Raw genomic sequence first — 18,315 nt, forward strand, 5'->3', positions numbered from 1 at the left:
CCACCTCTCTCTCCCTCTCTCTCTCCCTGTCTCTCTCCCTCTCTGTCTCTCTCCCTCTCTCTCCCTCTCTCTCTCCCTCTTTCTCTCCCTCTGACTCTCTCCCTCCCTCTCCCTCTCCCTCCCTCCCTCTCTCCCTCTCCCTCCCTCTCTCTCTCCCTCTTTCTCTCCCTCTGTCTCTCTCCCTCCCTCTCTCTCTCCCTCTGTCTCTCCCTCTCTCCCTCTCCCTCCCTCTCTCTCTCCCTCTGTCTCTCTCCCTCTCCCTCCCTCTCTCCTCTCCCTCCCTCTCTCTCTCCCTCTGTCTCTCTCCTCTCCCTCCCTCCCTCCCTCTCTCCCTCTCCCTCCCTCTCTCTCTCCCTCTGTCTCTCTCTCTCCCTCCCTCTCTATCTGGGAGTGATTGTGGTGCGGAGAGAGGGAGCAGAGCTGTGTTGGGTCGTTTGGCGTCAGAACTTCCATCTCTCCTGCCTTGCTCAGAGACCCGTGTCGCTGAGGTGTCTCTCTCTCAGCGTCCCGCCGTGTCTGTACCGTGCTGCTCTCCTGTCGTCCTTCAAGTGCGTTCCGTGACGGCTCTCTGGAGGCTGAAGACCTGAGGAGGAGGCCTGAGGCCAGGCGCCGTCCCGAGGCGGCCCTCTCCGGGATCTTGACCTGCAGCTCTGTGCAAGAGGACCTTGACCCACCATTAAGCTCTCCTCCCACACTCCATCTTAATCTCTTCAACTCCCTCATCAACCACCCCTCCCCCATAACCTTTACCCATCACCACCACCACCACCACCACCACCACCACCACCACCACCTCCTCCCCATCCACCTCCCCCATCACCACCCCGCCAGCACCTCCTCCCCATTCACCTCCCCCATCACCACCCCGCCACCGCTTTCTCTATCCAACTCCTCCACCACCACCACTACCACCACCACTACCACCTCCTCCTCCACCACCACCACCTCCTCCTCCACCACCACCACCACCACCTCCTCCTCCCCACCACCTCCTCCTCCCCACCACCTCCTCCTCCACCACCACCACCACCACCTCCTCCTCCCCCACCACCTCCTCCTCCACCACCACCACCACCACCACCTCCTCCTCCCCCACCACCTCCTCCTCCACCACCACCACCTCCTCCTCCACCACCACCACCTCCACCTCCTCCTCCCCCACCACCTCCTCCTCCACCACCACCCCCCCCCACCTCCTCCTCCACCACCACCCCCCCCTCCCCCCTCTCCCACCCGCTACATACCTGCTGGTCCTAGCAGAACCCTGCTGGTCTGTTCAGCCACACCCCTGCGGATCGCCTCCTGTCTGACTGGACCTCTGAGCCATGGCAGGTTGTTTGGACTACTTTCTCCCGACGTGGGCCAGGTAGTGGGTCAATCAGGGAAGGTGCTCCGGCTATGTGTGCTGTGATTGGTCAGTGAAGCTGATCCAAGATGGCGGCCGCCATCGCCAGCTCCCTGATTCGTCAGAAGCGGCAGGCGCGGGAGCGAGCGGGGAGAAGGTGGTGAGCGGGAAGAGGAGGTCCTCCCCCAGTAAGGAGAAGCGGTGTGGGAGGCATCTCCTCACCCTGCTCTCCAACGCCCGCTTCTGCTCCCACAAGAAGAAACCTGTCCACCGAAAGCCAGGTAGGTTCTGATTGGCTGCTGGGCCCTGGCCTGTTGCCAGGTGGGGTCTGATGGCTGCCGAGCCCTGTCCTGCTGCCAGGTGGAGTCGGATTGGCTGCTGAGCCCTGGCCTGCTGCCAGGTGAATTGTGATTGGGTCTGAGCACTGGCCTGCTGTCAGGTGGTTTCTGATTGGATGCTGAGCCCTGGCTTGCTTTCTGATGGGCTGTGTTTGGCTGGTCGTGACCAGACAGTTCTTGATAGGTTTAAGTTCAACAGTCAGAATAGTGGGCCTGTCTGACTGTCTGTCTGTCTGTCTGGCTGTCTGCCTGTCTGTCCTCCTGCCTATCGGTCTGTCTGTGTGTCCCGACTCTCTGCTCCATTTAGTTTCAGTCTATTTCTGAGGTGATATGGCCCAAATTATCATCACTGGCGCTGAACACCAGCCCTCTAACACCGGCCCTCAAACTCCTCCCCTTTATCACCACCCCTCTAACTCCTCCCCTTTATCACCACCCCTCTATCACCAGCCCTCTAACTCCTCCCCTTTATCACCAGCCCTCTAACACCCGCCCTCTAACTCCTCCCCTATATCACCTCCCCTCTGTCACCAGCCCTCTAACTCCTCCCCTATATCACCTCCCCTCTGTCACCAGCCCTCTAACTCCTCCCCTTTATCACCACCCCTCTATCACCAGCCCTCTAACCCCTCCCCTTTATCACCAGCCCTCTATCACCAGCTCTCTAACTCCTCCCCTTTATCACCACCTTGTCCGAGTCAAGGTCCTAGCCCTAACCCTAGCCTGTGTGTGTGATTTTGTGTCACAGAGCAGCTGAAGGGGATCGTAACGCGGCTCTTAGGTGAACACGGCTTCTACCTCCAGATGCAGCCCGACGGAACCGTTGGCGGCAGCAAGGACGAGAACAGCGACTTCAGTCAGTCCCCCTGGTCACTCTTTATAAACTAACTAACTAACTACTACTGTTCACTCTTTATCTACAAACACTTTTCACTCTTTATCTACAAACGCTGTTCACTCTTTAGAAACAAACACTGTTCACTATTTAGAAACAAACGCTGTTCACTCTTTAGAAACAAACACTGTTCACTCTTTAGAAACAAACAAACTAAAACTGCCTCTACATATCTCCCTCTCTACCTGTCTGTGTATCTACCTGTTTCTCTTTCTCTATACCTGTCTATGTGTCTACCTGTCTCTATACCTGTTTGTGTGTGTATGTGTCTGTCTATCTGTCTCTCTACCTGTCTCCCTTTCTACCTGTCTGTCTTTCTACCTAATTCTCTACACCTGTGTCCCTGTGTAGCTCTCTTCAACCTGATCCCGGTGGGTCTGAGGGTGGTGGCTATGCAAGGTGTGAAGGCTGGACTCTATCTGGCCATGAATGGAGAGGGCTACCTGTACACCTCGGTGAGACATACACACACACACACACACACACACACACACACACACACACACACACACACACACACACACACACACACACACACACACATACAGTGTCATGGATCCCGCCAGTAAGGCCTCCTTCACAACTCAGGTTTAGAAATGAGTTGACCCTTATGTGGTAGAGACGGCCCACCGGCCCTGAGGACACAGCCTTTCCTTATCCTGGTCCCCACTCGGACGGCTTAAGAGTATATCTCCCCCTTTGTCCTTTGCATGGTTAAAACCTTATTCAGGCAAGAGCAAAGGGACCTCCTATATATACGCAATGTGTATATAGAATAAAAAAAAAATAATGAAACGGATGTGTTCGTTAGGTAGGCTTTATTTTCCCTTGGATTTTTCACCCTTTTTGTAAATGTGAACTTCCAGATGATTTGGTCATTCTGGTATGGGTTTAAAGAGTTACCTTTTTAGATGAAACCGGCCCTCCGTAGTCTATCTGGTACAAATAAAGATGTATTAATTGTATAAATGTATTATAAAATTATAAATATAGATCGCTCCCTCCTTCTCTCCCCCTCTCTATCCCTCTCTATTCCTCTCTCTCTCGCTCCTAGGATATCTTCACAGCAGAGTGTAAGTTCAAGGAGTCGGTGTTTGAGAACTACTACGTCATCTACTCCTCCACACTGTACCGGCAGCATGAGTCCGGGCGCGCTTGGTTCCTGGGCATCAACAAGGACGGAGGCATCATGAAGGGGAACCGAGTGAAGAAGACCAAACCCTCCTCTCACTTTGTACCACGGCCCATCGAAGGTCCACACACACACACACACACACACACCCACACACACAGTCACAGACACACACACACACACACACACACACACTCACACAGACACACACACACACACACTCACACAGACACACACACATGCACACTTTTATATACATATATTAGTGCTGTCAGTTAAACGCGTTATTAATGGCGTTAACGCAAACCAATTTAACGACTTTAATTTTTTTATCGCGCGATTGTGATTGATCGTGAGTTAACTAGGACATTAATGCGATTAATCGCGATTAAATATTTTAATCGCTTGACAGCACTAATATATATATATAGATGTATGCGATCATACTTTTAAAACATACAAAGTCCCCACATTTAACTGTGTGTGTGTGTGTGTGTGTGTGTGTGTGTGTGTGTGTGTGTGTGCGTGCGTGCGTGCGTGCGTGCGTGCGTGCGTGCGTGCGTGCGTGCGTGCGTGCGTGCGTGCGTGCGTGCGTGTAGTGTGCATGTACAAGGAGCCGTCCCTCCATGAGATCGAGGGCCGTCTTAAGGACTCGGAGCTGAACATGGAGGAGGGCGAGAAGGGAGGAGAGGAGGAGGACGGGGAGAAGGGAGGACCACAGGACCTGCAGCAGGAGGACACGGCCCGGCAGGAGGCCTCGTAGCCCACGGCACCTCCCCCGCCACACGCACACCACAACCGCCACCCCGGTTGACACGTTGACAACCACCGCGGTTACCATGACGAGGATAACGACGACCACAGCTACCGTGACGACCATCACGTACCCCGTTGACCATGACAAACACCACCACCGTAACATGACGACAACCGCCATCGCGGTTCCCACTGTTCCCACATGGTTACCATGACGATGACAAACACCACGGTTACCACCTTAACCATGACGACAACCCCTCCATGTTTACCGTGACAACACTGCCACCTCCATTAGAAACGTTACCATGAAGACACCCGCCACCACCATGTTTACCACCATGGCCATGACAACAGCGTCAACCAGAATTACCACGATTACCATGACAACCACCGCCATTACCATTACTATAACATTATGATGACACAGACGACAGCAGCCAATATTGTTACCATGACAACAAAAGCCACACATGTTACCATGGTTACCATGACTACCATTACCATGACGACTGCCACCCCATGACCCGTCAGCGACAAAACACAATTAAAAGCAAAAATTAAGAAAAAAAATCCTCTTCTTGCCTGTGCTCAAATGTTTAAAAAAAATGGAACTAATTTTATTTTGAGGATAGTAAGAAGAACTTTGATCACATTTTATGCAAAAGCCCTGGTGAGACCACCCATCATCGCCATGACGACGGAGTGAGAACTTGAAGCCATGTTAGGTCCCAAACTGCACTTTCTCCCCCACTACTAGATGTTGTACAATATGTATACTAATAGACCCTCACCATCATCTCTCATTGGGGTTAGGGGTCGGGGTTCCCAGATAAAAGGGGGGGGGGGGGGGGGGGTTAGCAGACACTGCCTATATAACTGAATGGTGGGGGCGGGGGGGGGGGGGGGGTAAGTACTGTGTTGAACTAGGAGATGATGAGTAGTCACCCTTCTAGACCAGAGTCGACACCTTTAAAACCTGGAGACCTAGACCACGCTAGGCTTTAAACATGAGGACCTAGACCAAGAGAGACCTTTAAACCTGTCGACCTAGACTAAACCAGACCTTGAGACCCAGACCCAACTAGACCTTGACAAAGCTGACCAGTTAGACCCAGCTTTAGAGCTAGGCCAGCTAGACCCAGCTTTAAACCTAGACCCAGCTTCAGACAGACCCAGCTTTAGACATAGACCCAGTTTCAGACAGACGCAGCTTCCCAGCTAGACCAAGCTTTAGACACAGACCCAGCTTTAGACATAGACCCAGCTTCAGACAGACCCAGCTTTCGACTGAGACAAGAACTTTAGAACTTTGAGGCGCCTACGCATGAAGAGCTTTCAGCATTGTCAGCATGGCCAGCATGGCCGGTTGAGCTAGCCCAACCTGGCATTGACACTGCCCTAAGGGAAGAGGTGAGCTTGGATTCCTCACTTTGATGCTGCGCTCAAAGTTTAAACTACTTAAACTCTGACAAGCTGGACTCGGAAGTGCGTCCAATCAGATGACTGCTTCATTTGATGTTCCAAAACATATAGAATCTCAATGCTAATGAATGCTTTATGAGCCCAAAGGGCTGAGCGCCCGACTGCTGGCCGGCTCGATTGTAAAGGCCCAACTTGGACGCTCATCATGTGTTGACCGCAATAGACCTAAATCAAGCTTTAGACCTCTAGACCTAGACCAAGCTAGACCTTTAGAGCTAGACCCAGTTTTAGACCTTCAGATTCTCACGGTCTGTAGTGGACAGTAGGTATAAACCTGCCATCAGGGGCCAGAGACCCAGAGAGTAGGTGTGGTCCCTTGCTACAACCGCGCAACAGGAAGTAGTCGTGGCGACAGGGCCGTCCTTCCTGGGGTCTTTCTGAGACGTCAGGGCGGAGAGGTCGGAGGTCATGGAGGGTGACCATCAGTCCCTAGTTGATGTGTTTTAATTTCATTGGTCACCGAGTTACGAATGGATGAACCAATCAAAAGCCAGGTCTTACTGCCTCTGAGATCGTCTTCCAATAGGAACCGTAGGAGGGGGGAGGGATGGGAGGAGCCTGATATTCACTTTACTTTCTCCCCAGGGTGTCTGAGGCCTCAATCTGTAGTAGCCAATAGGAGCCGAGCGCAATACAATTAGAATGTTTCGAGGTCTTATTATGCCACTCCCCTCCCTCACCCCATGAAGCACTGCCGCCCCAACCATGTGATGATGTCATAATCAGGCGACGCGTGTGGTATTTTTGTTGCTTCTGAGAAATCATTTCATAACTGCAGCAGGAAGACAAAGAAAATAAACATACAAATAAAACCAACGAGCACTGCCCATTCCTCTCTGATCATATCCTGAAGGTGTGCCATAAAGGTTTATCTCTAGGTCTAGAATAGAATATATTACATATCTCATCCATTTTTATATGGTCTAAAATATTACATATTGATTATATTATACACTATATATGATATCAAACATTATTATTAGGTCTGACTACAATATTAAACATTATTCTTATTATAAATTATATATTATATTTTCAAATGTATTGTACATTGTTGTATCTCTGGGTCTAGAATACTATACATTATACACAACAACTGAGAGTTGTACACATTGTTTCCTGTTTCATTACGTATATATTATATTATTAGTTATAGTAGTCATTTATCCAGGAGATATTGCTTGCTGTTATAGTATAAGTGAAATTATATTAAAGTTATATAATATATATCTACTATATATATATATGATATATTATATTATATATATCTACTAGATATTTATAATGTTATATTACAAGTCATGTTATATTTCTAGTCCAATTATTTTAGTGTTATTTACCAATAAATGGCAAAGTTTTGATTAAAGAATACAATACATTCACTAAGAATATAAGTTAAACTACAATATTTATTATATTATATTGTTAAAGTTATTTCTCCACTAGATGTACGTGTTACATTGTATTATAAGTTACATTACATTATTGGTGTCATTTGACCACTAGATCACACGTATTACAGTTTATGCGATATATTTATTAATTTATATATAGTATATACATTCTCCTTTCGGGATGAAAAAAATAACGTAAAAAATAATAACATATACCTCTATCTATGTTCGGTGTTTTGTTCCAATAGTTCATAAACAAGTCATCTCGCAGCGAAACGCCGCAATGACGCACACAAACACACACACAAACACACACACGCACACACGCACGCACGCATGCACGCAAACACACGTACACACACACACGCAGATGTGCAGTGGCGGGGGGCGGAGCCTCGACCGGAATCAAAGACGATAACTTCCTATAATATCAAACTCCGCAGATAATCAACAGCAATCTTGATCTCCTTCCGCCTTCACTCTGTTTCCATGACCGAGCAAGTGACGCATGTAAACACAAACCCAACCACTTTCACAGAGAACATCGTCCCGGGCCAGGCTCGGTGTGTAGACACAAGTACCCGGGGAGAACACGGGACCAGATGTGTGTCCTGAGCTTATGAAGTTGGCCCGAATCCAGGCTCCCCAGGAGCCGACCTCTGGAAGGAGACCAGTCCGGGAGCGAAGCGGCACCGGGCCCTACAGCATGTGAGTGTGACTAAAACCCGCTGCCAGTTCATAAGGTTCACAGCATGTTGGACCTCCCAGCGGAACAGCCTTCACCCAGAACCGGTACCCCTCGAACCTGATCTTTAAAACCGGCTTACTAGAACGGTATAACGGTGTCAATACAGTGTTCGAGGTATTTATTAATGTAACGTTATTCACCGAATCAAGAACTGTAATGGCTTTTTTTAATAATGGAATCACCGTATCTACGACTGTGATAGCGGTAATAATTAATGGAATCACCGTATCTAGATCTGTAATAGCAGAATTTATTAACGTAATCACAGTATCTAGAACTGTACAAGTGGTGTGTAATAACGTATTCACCGTATCTAGAACCGTGAAAGTAGTATATGTTAAAATGTTCATCGTATCTTATGTGTTATTTATTAACGTGTTCACGTATCTAAGTCCGTATGGGGGATTACGGACCACCTTCTCCTTGGCGGCCCCTCCCCTAATGGGCGGTATTACAACCATCCTGCTCAGCAGAAAGCTTCAACACCCTCCACCTCTTCTTCTTCCTCCTCCTCGATCTGAGGGCTCCTCCTAACCTCAGTATGGATACATTCAGTACAGATTGAATACGTGGAATCCATACTTCACATTGGCTAACATTCTGATCGATGATTAGAATACCTCCAGTCCACCCTCCCCCACGGTCTCTCTCTGTCGAAGGTTTAATGGAGCAGGTTTCAAACTGTCCCAGTTTTATCCATGTAGCTATATCCAAAATGTCATTGCACACAAAACCCGAACCTCTCTCCAGAGTGGTGTTCATCTCTCTCTCTCTCTCTCTCTCTCTCTCTCTCTCTCTCTCTCTCTCTCTCTCTCTCTCTCTCTCTCTCTCTCTCTCTCTCTCTCTCTCTCTCTCTCTCTCTCTCTCTCTCTCTCTCTCTCTCTCTCTCTCTCTCTCTAGGTCAGTGTTCATCATTTTCTTGTGTCTCTCGGCCACCGCTGGCGAAGACTCTACTGCTATCACTACATCCAGCGACCAATCAGGTTTGTGACAGTTACAGTTTGTTCTTACAGATGGGCTGTGATTGGTGAAATTTGGGTCTTTTGTCACTAACAACCACATTTAAACTGTGAAGGTCCGAATGATATATGTTGTGTGGAGATGATACGTTTAGGAAAAAGGTGAGAGAGGGTTAGTTTAGACATTCAGTGAGAGATGGTTAGATAAGGTAGATGGTTAGACGGTTTAAATGTGTGCGCAGGTCTGACTCTCTTTGGCCAACATCAGCCGGATCAAAGTTCCACAGGAAACCAGAAGTGACGTCACTTTAACCGCTTCGACAGATCCGTAATGTCATTCGTTTTGCCTGCAAAATCGTATCGACTTGTTCTCATACAACGCAAAAATCCCCTTCGATACCCATCGCATGCACGCACCCACGCACGCATGCACGCACGCACTATGGTATGGTTAGAGGTTGTTAATGTTAATGTTATAGTCACTTCTCCTCCTCTCCTCTCCTCCCCTCCTATCTCTCCTCCAATCAGAGCTCCTTTGTCATGACTGGGGGGTGAGCGTGGATGCGGTGCGTGTTATAAACGGAGAAGCTGGTTGGCTGTTCTGTCCCCTTTTCTCCCACTCGCTCTACAACTACAGCTCCGCCCACAGCAGTGGTCTCTCCCTCTTCTGGTACCACCTCCCCCCTGAGCAGGACCTGGAACGTCCAATCAAATACAGGTACACTTGTAGAAACATGTCTGTTGTTTGTATTGTGCATCATGTGTGTTATTGTGTATTTATCGTGTGTCTGTTGTGTAGCCAGAGGGTGAGTAAGGATAGAGAAAGACTGTGGTTTCAACCAGCCAACGAAAACGACACCGGACAGTACATCTGCACGTTACGGTACGTATACTACTGGTACTACAACAGTACTGCTAGTATTGATACTACAGTGCATCTGCACGTTACGGTACGTATACTACTGGTACTACAACAGTACTGCTAGTATTGATACTACAGTACATCTGCACGTTACGGTACGTATACTACTGGTACTACAACAGTACTGCTAGTATTGATACTACAGTGCATCTGTACGTTACGGTACGTATACTACTGGTACTACAACAGTACTGCTAGTATTGATACTACAGTGCATCTGTATGTTAGGGTACGTATACTACTGGTACTACAACAGTACTGCTAGTATTGATACTACAGTGCATCTGTATGTTAGGGTACGTATACTACTGGTACTACAACAGTACTGCTAGTATTGATACTACAGTGCATCTGTATGTTAGGGTACGTATACTACTGGTACTACAACAGTACTGCTAGTATTGATACTACAGTGCATCTGTATGTTAGGGTACGTATACTACTGGTACTACAACAGTACTGCTAGTATTGATACTACAGTGCATCTGTATGTTAGGGTACGTATACTACTGGTACTCCTACCAGTAGTATACTATTACTACTAGTGATAACACCTACCTGCTCCTTAATGGCCTGTCTCTTTACTGTCTAACACCTACCTGCTCCTTAATGGCCTGTCTCTTTACTGTCTAACCCCTACCTGCTCCTTAATGGCCTGTCTCTGTACTGTCTAACCCCTACCTGCTCCTTAATGGCCTGTCTCTTTACTGTTTAACCCCTACCTGCTCCTTAATGGCCTGTCTCTTTACTGTCTAACCCCTACCTGCTCCTTAATGGCCTGTCTCTTGACTGTCTTACCCTATCTGCTACAGGAACAGGACATCCTGCACAAAGATAGCCATGTCTCTAGGGGTGGTGTCGAGTGGGACTGACTGTCCGCATCTGGTTGCCATGGTGCCCCTTAAGGTGTTCATCCCGGTCCAGGAGGGGAAGAGACTGAGTTGCCCGGGCCTCGAGCACGCCGCCAAGATGGCCGACAGTGCCCCCTCGGTCACCTGGTACTATGTAAGACCCTCGAGAACCCGCCAAACCTAATCAAAGAAGACTCTCTAGTCCCTGTGATTTGACCGCACACGTGTTTCCTGACCCGCAGAACTGCACCAAGTACCCGTTCTGGGACAACCATCGCGAGGTGCAGGGGAACGAACTGATTGTGTACCAGATGGGGCGGATGTACGAGGGGCTCTACTACTGCCGGGTTAGCTACACCCGCAAAAGCCTCCCACTCAAGTTCACCAGGTCCCTCAACGTCACCGCCGTCTGTAAGAGAAGATCCCCCTACCAACACTACTAGTTATGTTATTGCTACTGATAGCACTGGTATTATATTAGTACAATTACTTCTAGACTGCGGCTAATACGACCAGTACCACTATTAGTGTTAAGACTAGTATTATTACTACCGCTAGTTAGGGCTGGGCGATATATCGAATATATGCGATGTATCGCGAGATGTTCTCCAGGGGATGTTCTCCAGGGGATGTATATAATTAACGGTTTGAATAAATGCTGTGTTGGTAAATCTAACTTGCTGTGATTTTCCTTTTCTTATGTGCAAGTTCTAAATTGTTTCAATAGAAAGCACTAATGAGTTTAAACAATATGTTGTTTCATGTAATCTACATGCAGACTTATGTTTCAGTAATACTAGAATTATTACTGACGTAACATTATGCCAGACATGGTTGAATCGAGCATTTATGATGTGCTCTAGAGGAGATTCAAAATATATCGAGATATATATCGTGTATCGTGATATAGTAAAAAAATATCGAGATATTCATTTTGGCCCATATCGCCCAGCCCTACCGCTGGTCATACTTGTGCTACTAGTACTACTACCAACAGGTTTTGTTGTCCTCAGCCTCCAGTTTTACTTCCAAGGTGCCGGTCATTCTGATCCCAAACAAAGAACGCAAGTTCCCCGTCAGACTGGGTGAGTAACCGTGGAGATCACAGCATCAGCACCAGGGTACCGGGGCGCAGTGGAGGGCTTCGTTGTCATGGTGATAGAGCATCTGGTTGTTGTTGGAATAGAGTGTTGATTTTTTAAATTTCCCCTGGGGATCCATGAAGTATACATCTATCTATCTATCTATCTATCGTGATTACATCAGAGGCTGCTTAGGAAGTACTAAGGTAGTAGGTTTGGAACAGACCAGTCGTACTAGACCAGTGGTATTAGACCAGTGGTATTAGACCAGTGGTATTAGACCAGTCGTACTAGACCAGTCGTACTAGACCAGTGGTATTAGACCAGTGGTATTAAACCAGTGGTATTAGACCAGTCGTACTAGACCAGTCGTACTAGACCAGTGGTACTAGACCAGTCGTACTAGACCAGTGGTATTAGACCAGTCGTACTAGACCAGTCGTACTAGACCAGTCGTATTAGACCAGTGGTATTAAACCAGTGGTATTAGACCAGTTGAATTAGAACAGTGGTATTAGAACAAAAGTATCAGCACATAGAGTCATACTAGACCAATAGTACCATACCAGCTGTACAGGATAGGGATGCACCGAATATTCGGCCACCAAAAATGTTTGGCCGAAAATGGCCCAAAACATAATTTTCGGCCGAAAAAAATGCACGGAACAAACTACACCGAAAAAAAAAAAAATGTTTTGCTCATTTATTTAAAGGTACATTGTTCTTGAATTCTTGCTATAAGGTCTGCTGGAATGTTAGAAAACGTTCAGTATTAAATAAATATTTTGTATCAAATTTGTAATTGATTTTTTTTTTTTGAAAAGCAAGACAAAAAAGTTTACAAAGGACATGTAATTGATTGATGCAAAGGTGAAAAATTAAAGCAAAATGAATGAAAAACAGCAAATGCCACATTCGGTATTCGTTTTTCGGCTTTCGGCCAAGAATTTTCATTTCGGTGCATCCCTAGTACAGGACTAGTTTTTTGGCTTACGGTGGGGGTGAGGCTTTATGTATGGTTAAGGCTTGAGGTGAGGCTTTATGTATGGTTAAGGCTTGAGGTGAGGCTTTATGTATGGTTAAGGCTTGAGGTGAGGCTTTATGTATGGTTAAGGCTTGAGGTGAGGCTTTATGTATGGTTAAGGCTTGAGGTGAGGCTTTATGTTTGGTTAAGGCTTGAGGTGAGGCTTTATGTATGGTTTAGGCTTGTGGTGAGGCTTTATGTTTGGTTAAGGCTTGAGGTGAGGCTTTATGTATGGTTTAGGCTTGAGGTGAGGTTATATGTATGGTTGTATGGGCTTGAGTTGAGGCTTTATTTGGGGTTGTGTAGGCTTGAGGTGAGGCTTTATGTGTGGTTGTGTGGGCCTGAGTTGAGGCTCTATGTGTGGTTGTGTGGGCCTGAGTTGAGGCTTTATGTGTGGTTGTGTGGGCCTGAGTTGAGGCTTTATGTGTGGTTGTGTGGGCCTGAGTTGAGGCTCTATGTGTGGTTGTGTGGGCCTGAGTTGAGGCTTTATGTGTGGTTGTGTGGGCCTGAGTTGAGGCTTTATGTGTGGTTGTGTGGGCCTGAGGTGAGGCTTTATGTGTGGTTGTGTGGGCCAGGGCGGGAGGCTAAGCTGGTGTGCCGGGTGACATTCCCCTTCCTGGAGAACAGTCCCCGGGCCATCTGGTGGACCGTGGACGGGAAAACCCTGGACTCGCTGACCCACACCCGCTTCTCCGAGACCAACCGGTGAGTAACTACCAGTAGAACCAGTAGCAGACCTGTTGTACTGGTCAGCTCCCAGTACAGCCGGCTGAAGACTGTGTTGCTGTGTGTTCAGTCGGGTAGAGGAGGAGGCCTATGGGGATCAGACGGTGGTGAGAGAGCTGCTGGTGACGGAGTTGCAGAGAGAGGACCTGATGAAAGAGTTCAACTGCTCTGTGAAGAACGACAACGGCTCCTCCACCAAGAGAGCCCAGCTCCAAGAGGAGGGTGAGTCACGTCACCATGGAAACACCTCTTAATCATCACTCATGGCTAACTTAGGCCCCGTTCACACGAAGCCGATTTCATGGCGAAACCGCAAAGGTCTTGTACGGTTCGGCCTTCCGTACACACGAAGCCGGCGAATCCGCTGACCGAAACCGCAAACTTCTGAAACCACCCTCGGAGGTGGTTTCAAATCTACCCGGTTTCGTTTTGGATTCGTGTGGACGCCTGAAACCGACTGAAACCGTAAACGATGACGTCATCGCCCCCCCCCCCCCCCCCCCCACCCCCCTTCGATCCTCTACCCAATGACTGTTAAGCCCGCGGAGTCTCACCCTTTATGCGCATGCTGGCCTCTTTTCTTATTTATTTTCCTTCTGGATTTCAGTAGCAGAAGCAGCGCCCCTTATGGGCCTGGCATGTGTACTAGATCGAAACCGTAACGGTTTCGCCCGTTTCGGCTTCGTGTGAACGGGGCCCTAGTCTCCCTGTCTGACTCTCCCTGTCTGTCTACTTGTCTGTCTGTCTACCTGTCTCTCTCTGTACCTGTGTGTCTCTCTACCTGTGTGTCTGTCTACCTGGGTATCTCTCTGTGTTCCTACCTGTCTGTCCCTCTACCTATGTGTCTGTCTCTCTACCTGTCTGTCCCTCTACCTGTGTGTCTGTCTACCTATGTGTCTGTCTCTCTACCTGTGTGTGTGTGTGTGTGTGTGTGTGTGTGTGTGTGTGTGTGTGTGTGTGTGTGTGTGTGTGTGTGTGTGTGTGTGTGTGCCTACCTGTCTACCTGTGTATCTCTGTGTACCTGTGTGTGTGCCTACCTATCTATCTGCCTGTGGGTGTGTGTGCCGCAGCCTACTCCCCCTCGGTAGAGCTGGGTTGTGGTCTGGGGGGCACTCTGCTGCTGATGCTGGTCCTCTTCCTGGTCTACCACGTGTTCTGGCTGGAACTCCTGCTGCTCTACCGTTCCTGGTTTGGAACAGACGAGCGCTACACAGGTACATGTGACTCCGGACATGTGACTTAACAGACTGTTCCTATTGGAAGGTCAGGCGTGCCGTGGTTGAAGAGCGAGCGCTCTCTGGGGGACTCCTCGCCTTTACACAGGAAACATATCTAGATACTAACACTGCTTTCTCTTTTAATTTTCAATTGTATCTAGATTCAAGTCTCCCAGTTGAACTAGGGGTATAAACTGTGTAAAAAGTACACCGGTGTGAATTTGCGCTACGGTATGAATTTTGACGTTAGCGTGAGACCGGTGTGACCGTTAGACAGTGTTGTGTCAACTTGTGTGTAAGTAAAGTAAAGTTACGTGCAAGTACTGAAAATATGGTAACGAAACGTAGTTCCTTTTTCAATTCGGCGCAACGTTTATTTTCCCAGGGACAGATTTGACCGCGATACTTCCTTCTCACACAGTATGCCATTGCGCAAGCATGAATGCTGCGCGCCTGCGTGCTTGCGCAATTGTCCCTTCACAAGCTCTCATTCCACACCGTACGAGACAGACACTGGTAGCGTGAAGCTGTCTCTGCATCTCAGACATCGCTTCTGCAGACATTTTCCAAAGCCGGCCCCAGACAAAAAAGAGATTAACAAATGCCGTCACTGTTTACCTGGGTATGGACACGGTTCCCTTTCAAAATGTTGATAGAAAGGGCTTTAAAGAGATGCTCACAACACTCGATCCCAGGTACGCGTTACCTGCCCGCACACACTTCCACTTGCCAAATTGAGATGCAAAAATAATATGGCAAGGTCTGCGAGCAAATGCAGACAGAAATCCATGCTATCAATATTTGTGTATTTCAGAGATGGAAGTAACTTTTTCTATGGAGTTTTGCTGCCTAACAACCAGTATTTTTCCCCTTCAGAAGCAATTATATCGAAATTAGAAGATACAATTAACATACCTCAATATAATACCGTTACCGTCTTGCCTCAAATCATACCGTGATATACATTTTAGTCCATACAGTACAGCCCTAAGTAGAACCAGTACCAGACTGGTTGAACTGGGCCTGGTGCTTTTGTATCTGAATTAGTGAATATTGACATTGATAATATACTTGGCAGCTCCCAGTAGCAGACTATGGTTGTACTGGGCTGCTTCCAGCAAAACCAGAAGCAGACTATGGTTCTACTGGGCAGCTCCCAGTAGAACCAGCAGAAGACAGAGTAAAGCATTTCTTAAATTAAAGCTGTGTGTGTGTGTGTGTGTGTGTGTGTGTGTGTGTGTGTGTGTGTGTGTGTGTGTGCGTGTGCGTGTGCGCGTGCGCGTGTGCGCATGTGTGTGTGTGTAGATGAGAAGGAGTTTGACGTGTACATCTCGTATGTGCGTGACGGCGAGGAGGAGCAGTTTGCTGTGAGCACGCTGCGCCACGTCCTGGAGAATCACCTGGGCTACTCGGTCTGCATCTTCGACCGCGACAGCCTTCCAGGCGGGAGTAAGTACTGCTGATTACCACAACTCGTCCTACTAGTCCTAGAACCACTAGTACTAGTTATACTACTGCTGCTAATAGTGGCACTACCGCTGAGGAACTAAAATCAGAAAAACACACCCCATTCATGAGCACACCATCCATCCATCCGTCCATCATATCCCTCCATCAGTTCATCCATCCTTTATGTCCCTCTCTCAGTTTATCCCTCCATCTTTTAGTTTAGCCATCCCTCCATAATATTCCTCAGTTTATCCATCCATTATATTCCCCCATCCATCCGTCAGTTTATTCATCCATCGTTCAGTTTATCCATCCATCCATCCATGCCTCTCCCCCCAGCCATCACCGATGAGACGCTGAGCTTTGTGGGTCGCAGTCGTCGCCTGCTGGTGGTGCTGAGCCCGGGCTTCGCCTCGCGGGGGACCCAGGCCCTGCTGGAGCTCAAGGCCGGACTCGACCACATGGCGCTGGGGGGACACCTGCGGGTCATCCTGGTGCAGTACCGGCCCCTGAAGGGGCAGGCCTGGGTGAAGGAGCTGCGGCGTGCTCGGGGGGTGCTGGCCGTGCTCCGCTGGAAGGGGGACAAGTCCAAGGAGCTCACCTCCCACTTCTGGAAGCGTCTGCGTCTGGAGCTACCCCTGCAGAAGAGAAAGGACTCTGAGCTGGGGACTGCCAGGACCTATCAGAGCCAGAGTAGCACCAGCTCCCAGACCGGTCTGCTCAGCCCCGGGGGGCTGGCTGTCCACAAGGCTCAGTACAGTGGAGGGAAGCTGTAGCCCCCCCCCCCCCCCCACCATGACGTCATGACGTTCACCTCCCCTCACAGCTGGAGCCCCCCCACCATGACGTCAACACGTTCACCTCCCCTCACAGCTGGAGCCCCCCCACCATGACGTCAACACGTTCACCTCCCCTCACAGCTGGAGCCCCCTCACCATGACGTCAACACGTTCACCTCCCCTCACAGCTGGAGCCCCCTCACCATGACGTCAACACGTTCACCTCCCCTCACAGCTGGAGCCCCCCCACCATGACATCATCACATTCAACTTGTCCTGTGCCATCAAACCTCCTGTTGGATGTATTTTATATAGATTGAGTATTGAGATGAGTTTCGAGATGAGTATTGAGATGAGTATTGAGATGAGTATTGAGATGAGTATTGAGCCGAGTATTGAGCCGAGTAATAAGCTTAGAGTGTTCTAGTACTAAACACATCATGTACCAAACGACATTTACATCCACTTGAATAGTGGACTCCATCAATGATGGTGCGATGACTTCCGTTTAATGTAAATGTATTTTTATGGAGTTAACGTTGAAGAATATGTCTTCTCTGTGAGCCAAGCCGTTATATGTTTTTATCCAGCAATTCTTGAAATATATTTTTTATACAACAAGCATGTTTTAAACTGAAGGTGGGAAACACATTCACCTCTTCTAGAGTGAGGCGCTCTTTGACACATGTGGTATGACGGCAGGGGAGTTACCCCAGGGTTGGTTCATTCAGTACCGGTACCCAGTACTGCTTAGAAGCTAGTAGCGGTACCCAGTAGCAATTATCTAGTACTGGATGGCCAAACCAGAGAGACCCCAGAGGTAAATGAACAAAACCCACTGCTGCTATCTGAGGTTTTTGTCTTGAAGCATACATAATTTATTCGAAAGGCTCCGGCTAAGAGAATTGTGTAGTATTATCATGCTATTTTTGAATATATGTTTGCTTCAAATTATATTTTTTGATGTAATTTACGTTGTCCATTCTTCCAAATACATCTTATTTTGCTATACCCTGCTGGACTCATTTCTTTCTGCTTCTCATGCAAGATTATGTAAGGAGATTTTTAGTATGAATTATGTTGTAAGTACTACATATTAGGGTAGTATTTTGTTAATATTTTGTTAGCATGTAGTATTTTGTTAATATGGTTTTAGTATGTAGTATGGTGTAGCATGTAGTTAGAAGGTTAGTAGTATGTAATATGGAGTGAG

The 18,315-nt window shown here is 48.0% G+C and overlaps 2 protein-coding genes and 1 long non-coding RNA gene across 3 annotated transcripts; 2 read left to right on the plus strand and 1 right to left on the minus strand.

Annotated features, from left to right (window-relative positions):
- Positions 1-1,279: 1,279 nt before the first annotated feature.
- On the plus strand, positions 1,280-5,726 carry fgf12b (fibroblast growth factor 12b). Its single transcript, XM_060075890.1, is given in 6 exon segments — positions 1,280-1,486; positions 1,489-1,626; positions 2,432-2,539; positions 2,930-3,033; positions 3,633-3,831; positions 4,310-5,726. Coding segments are annotated over 6 exon segments (765 nt in total). The 5' UTR covers positions 1,280-1,434; the 3' UTR covers positions 4,474-5,726.
- A 2,013-nt stretch (positions 5,727-7,739) lies between these two features.
- Positions 7,740-18,113, plus strand: LOC132474920 (interleukin-1 receptor accessory protein). Its single transcript, XM_060075841.1, has 12 exons — positions 7,740-8,053; positions 8,994-9,076; positions 9,581-9,770; positions 9,852-9,935; positions 10,787-10,979; positions 11,068-11,236; positions 11,839-11,910; positions 13,507-13,636; positions 13,728-13,879; positions 14,728-14,871; positions 16,180-16,323; positions 16,663-18,113. The coding sequence occupies exons 1-12, from the start codon at positions 7,965-7,967 to the stop codon at positions 17,097-17,099; spliced, it is 1,887 nt and encodes a 628-aa protein (XP_059931824.1). The 5' UTR covers positions 7,740-7,964; the 3' UTR covers positions 17,100-18,113.
- On the minus strand, positions 11,350-11,922 carry LOC132474967 (uncharacterized). Its single transcript, XR_009529786.1, has 2 exons — positions 11,796-11,922; positions 11,350-11,389 (listed from the first exon to the last, which is right to left on the minus strand). It is a non-coding gene; the product is annotated as an uncharacterized LOC132474967 (long non-coding RNA).
- Positions 18,114-18,315: the final 202 nt, after the last annotated feature.

Source organism: Gadus macrocephalus, chromosome 16 (assembly GCF_031168955.1).
Source record: "Gadus macrocephalus chromosome 16, ASM3116895v1".
Taxonomy (NCBI): Eukaryota; Metazoa; Chordata; class Actinopteri; order Gadiformes; family Gadidae; genus Gadus; species Gadus macrocephalus.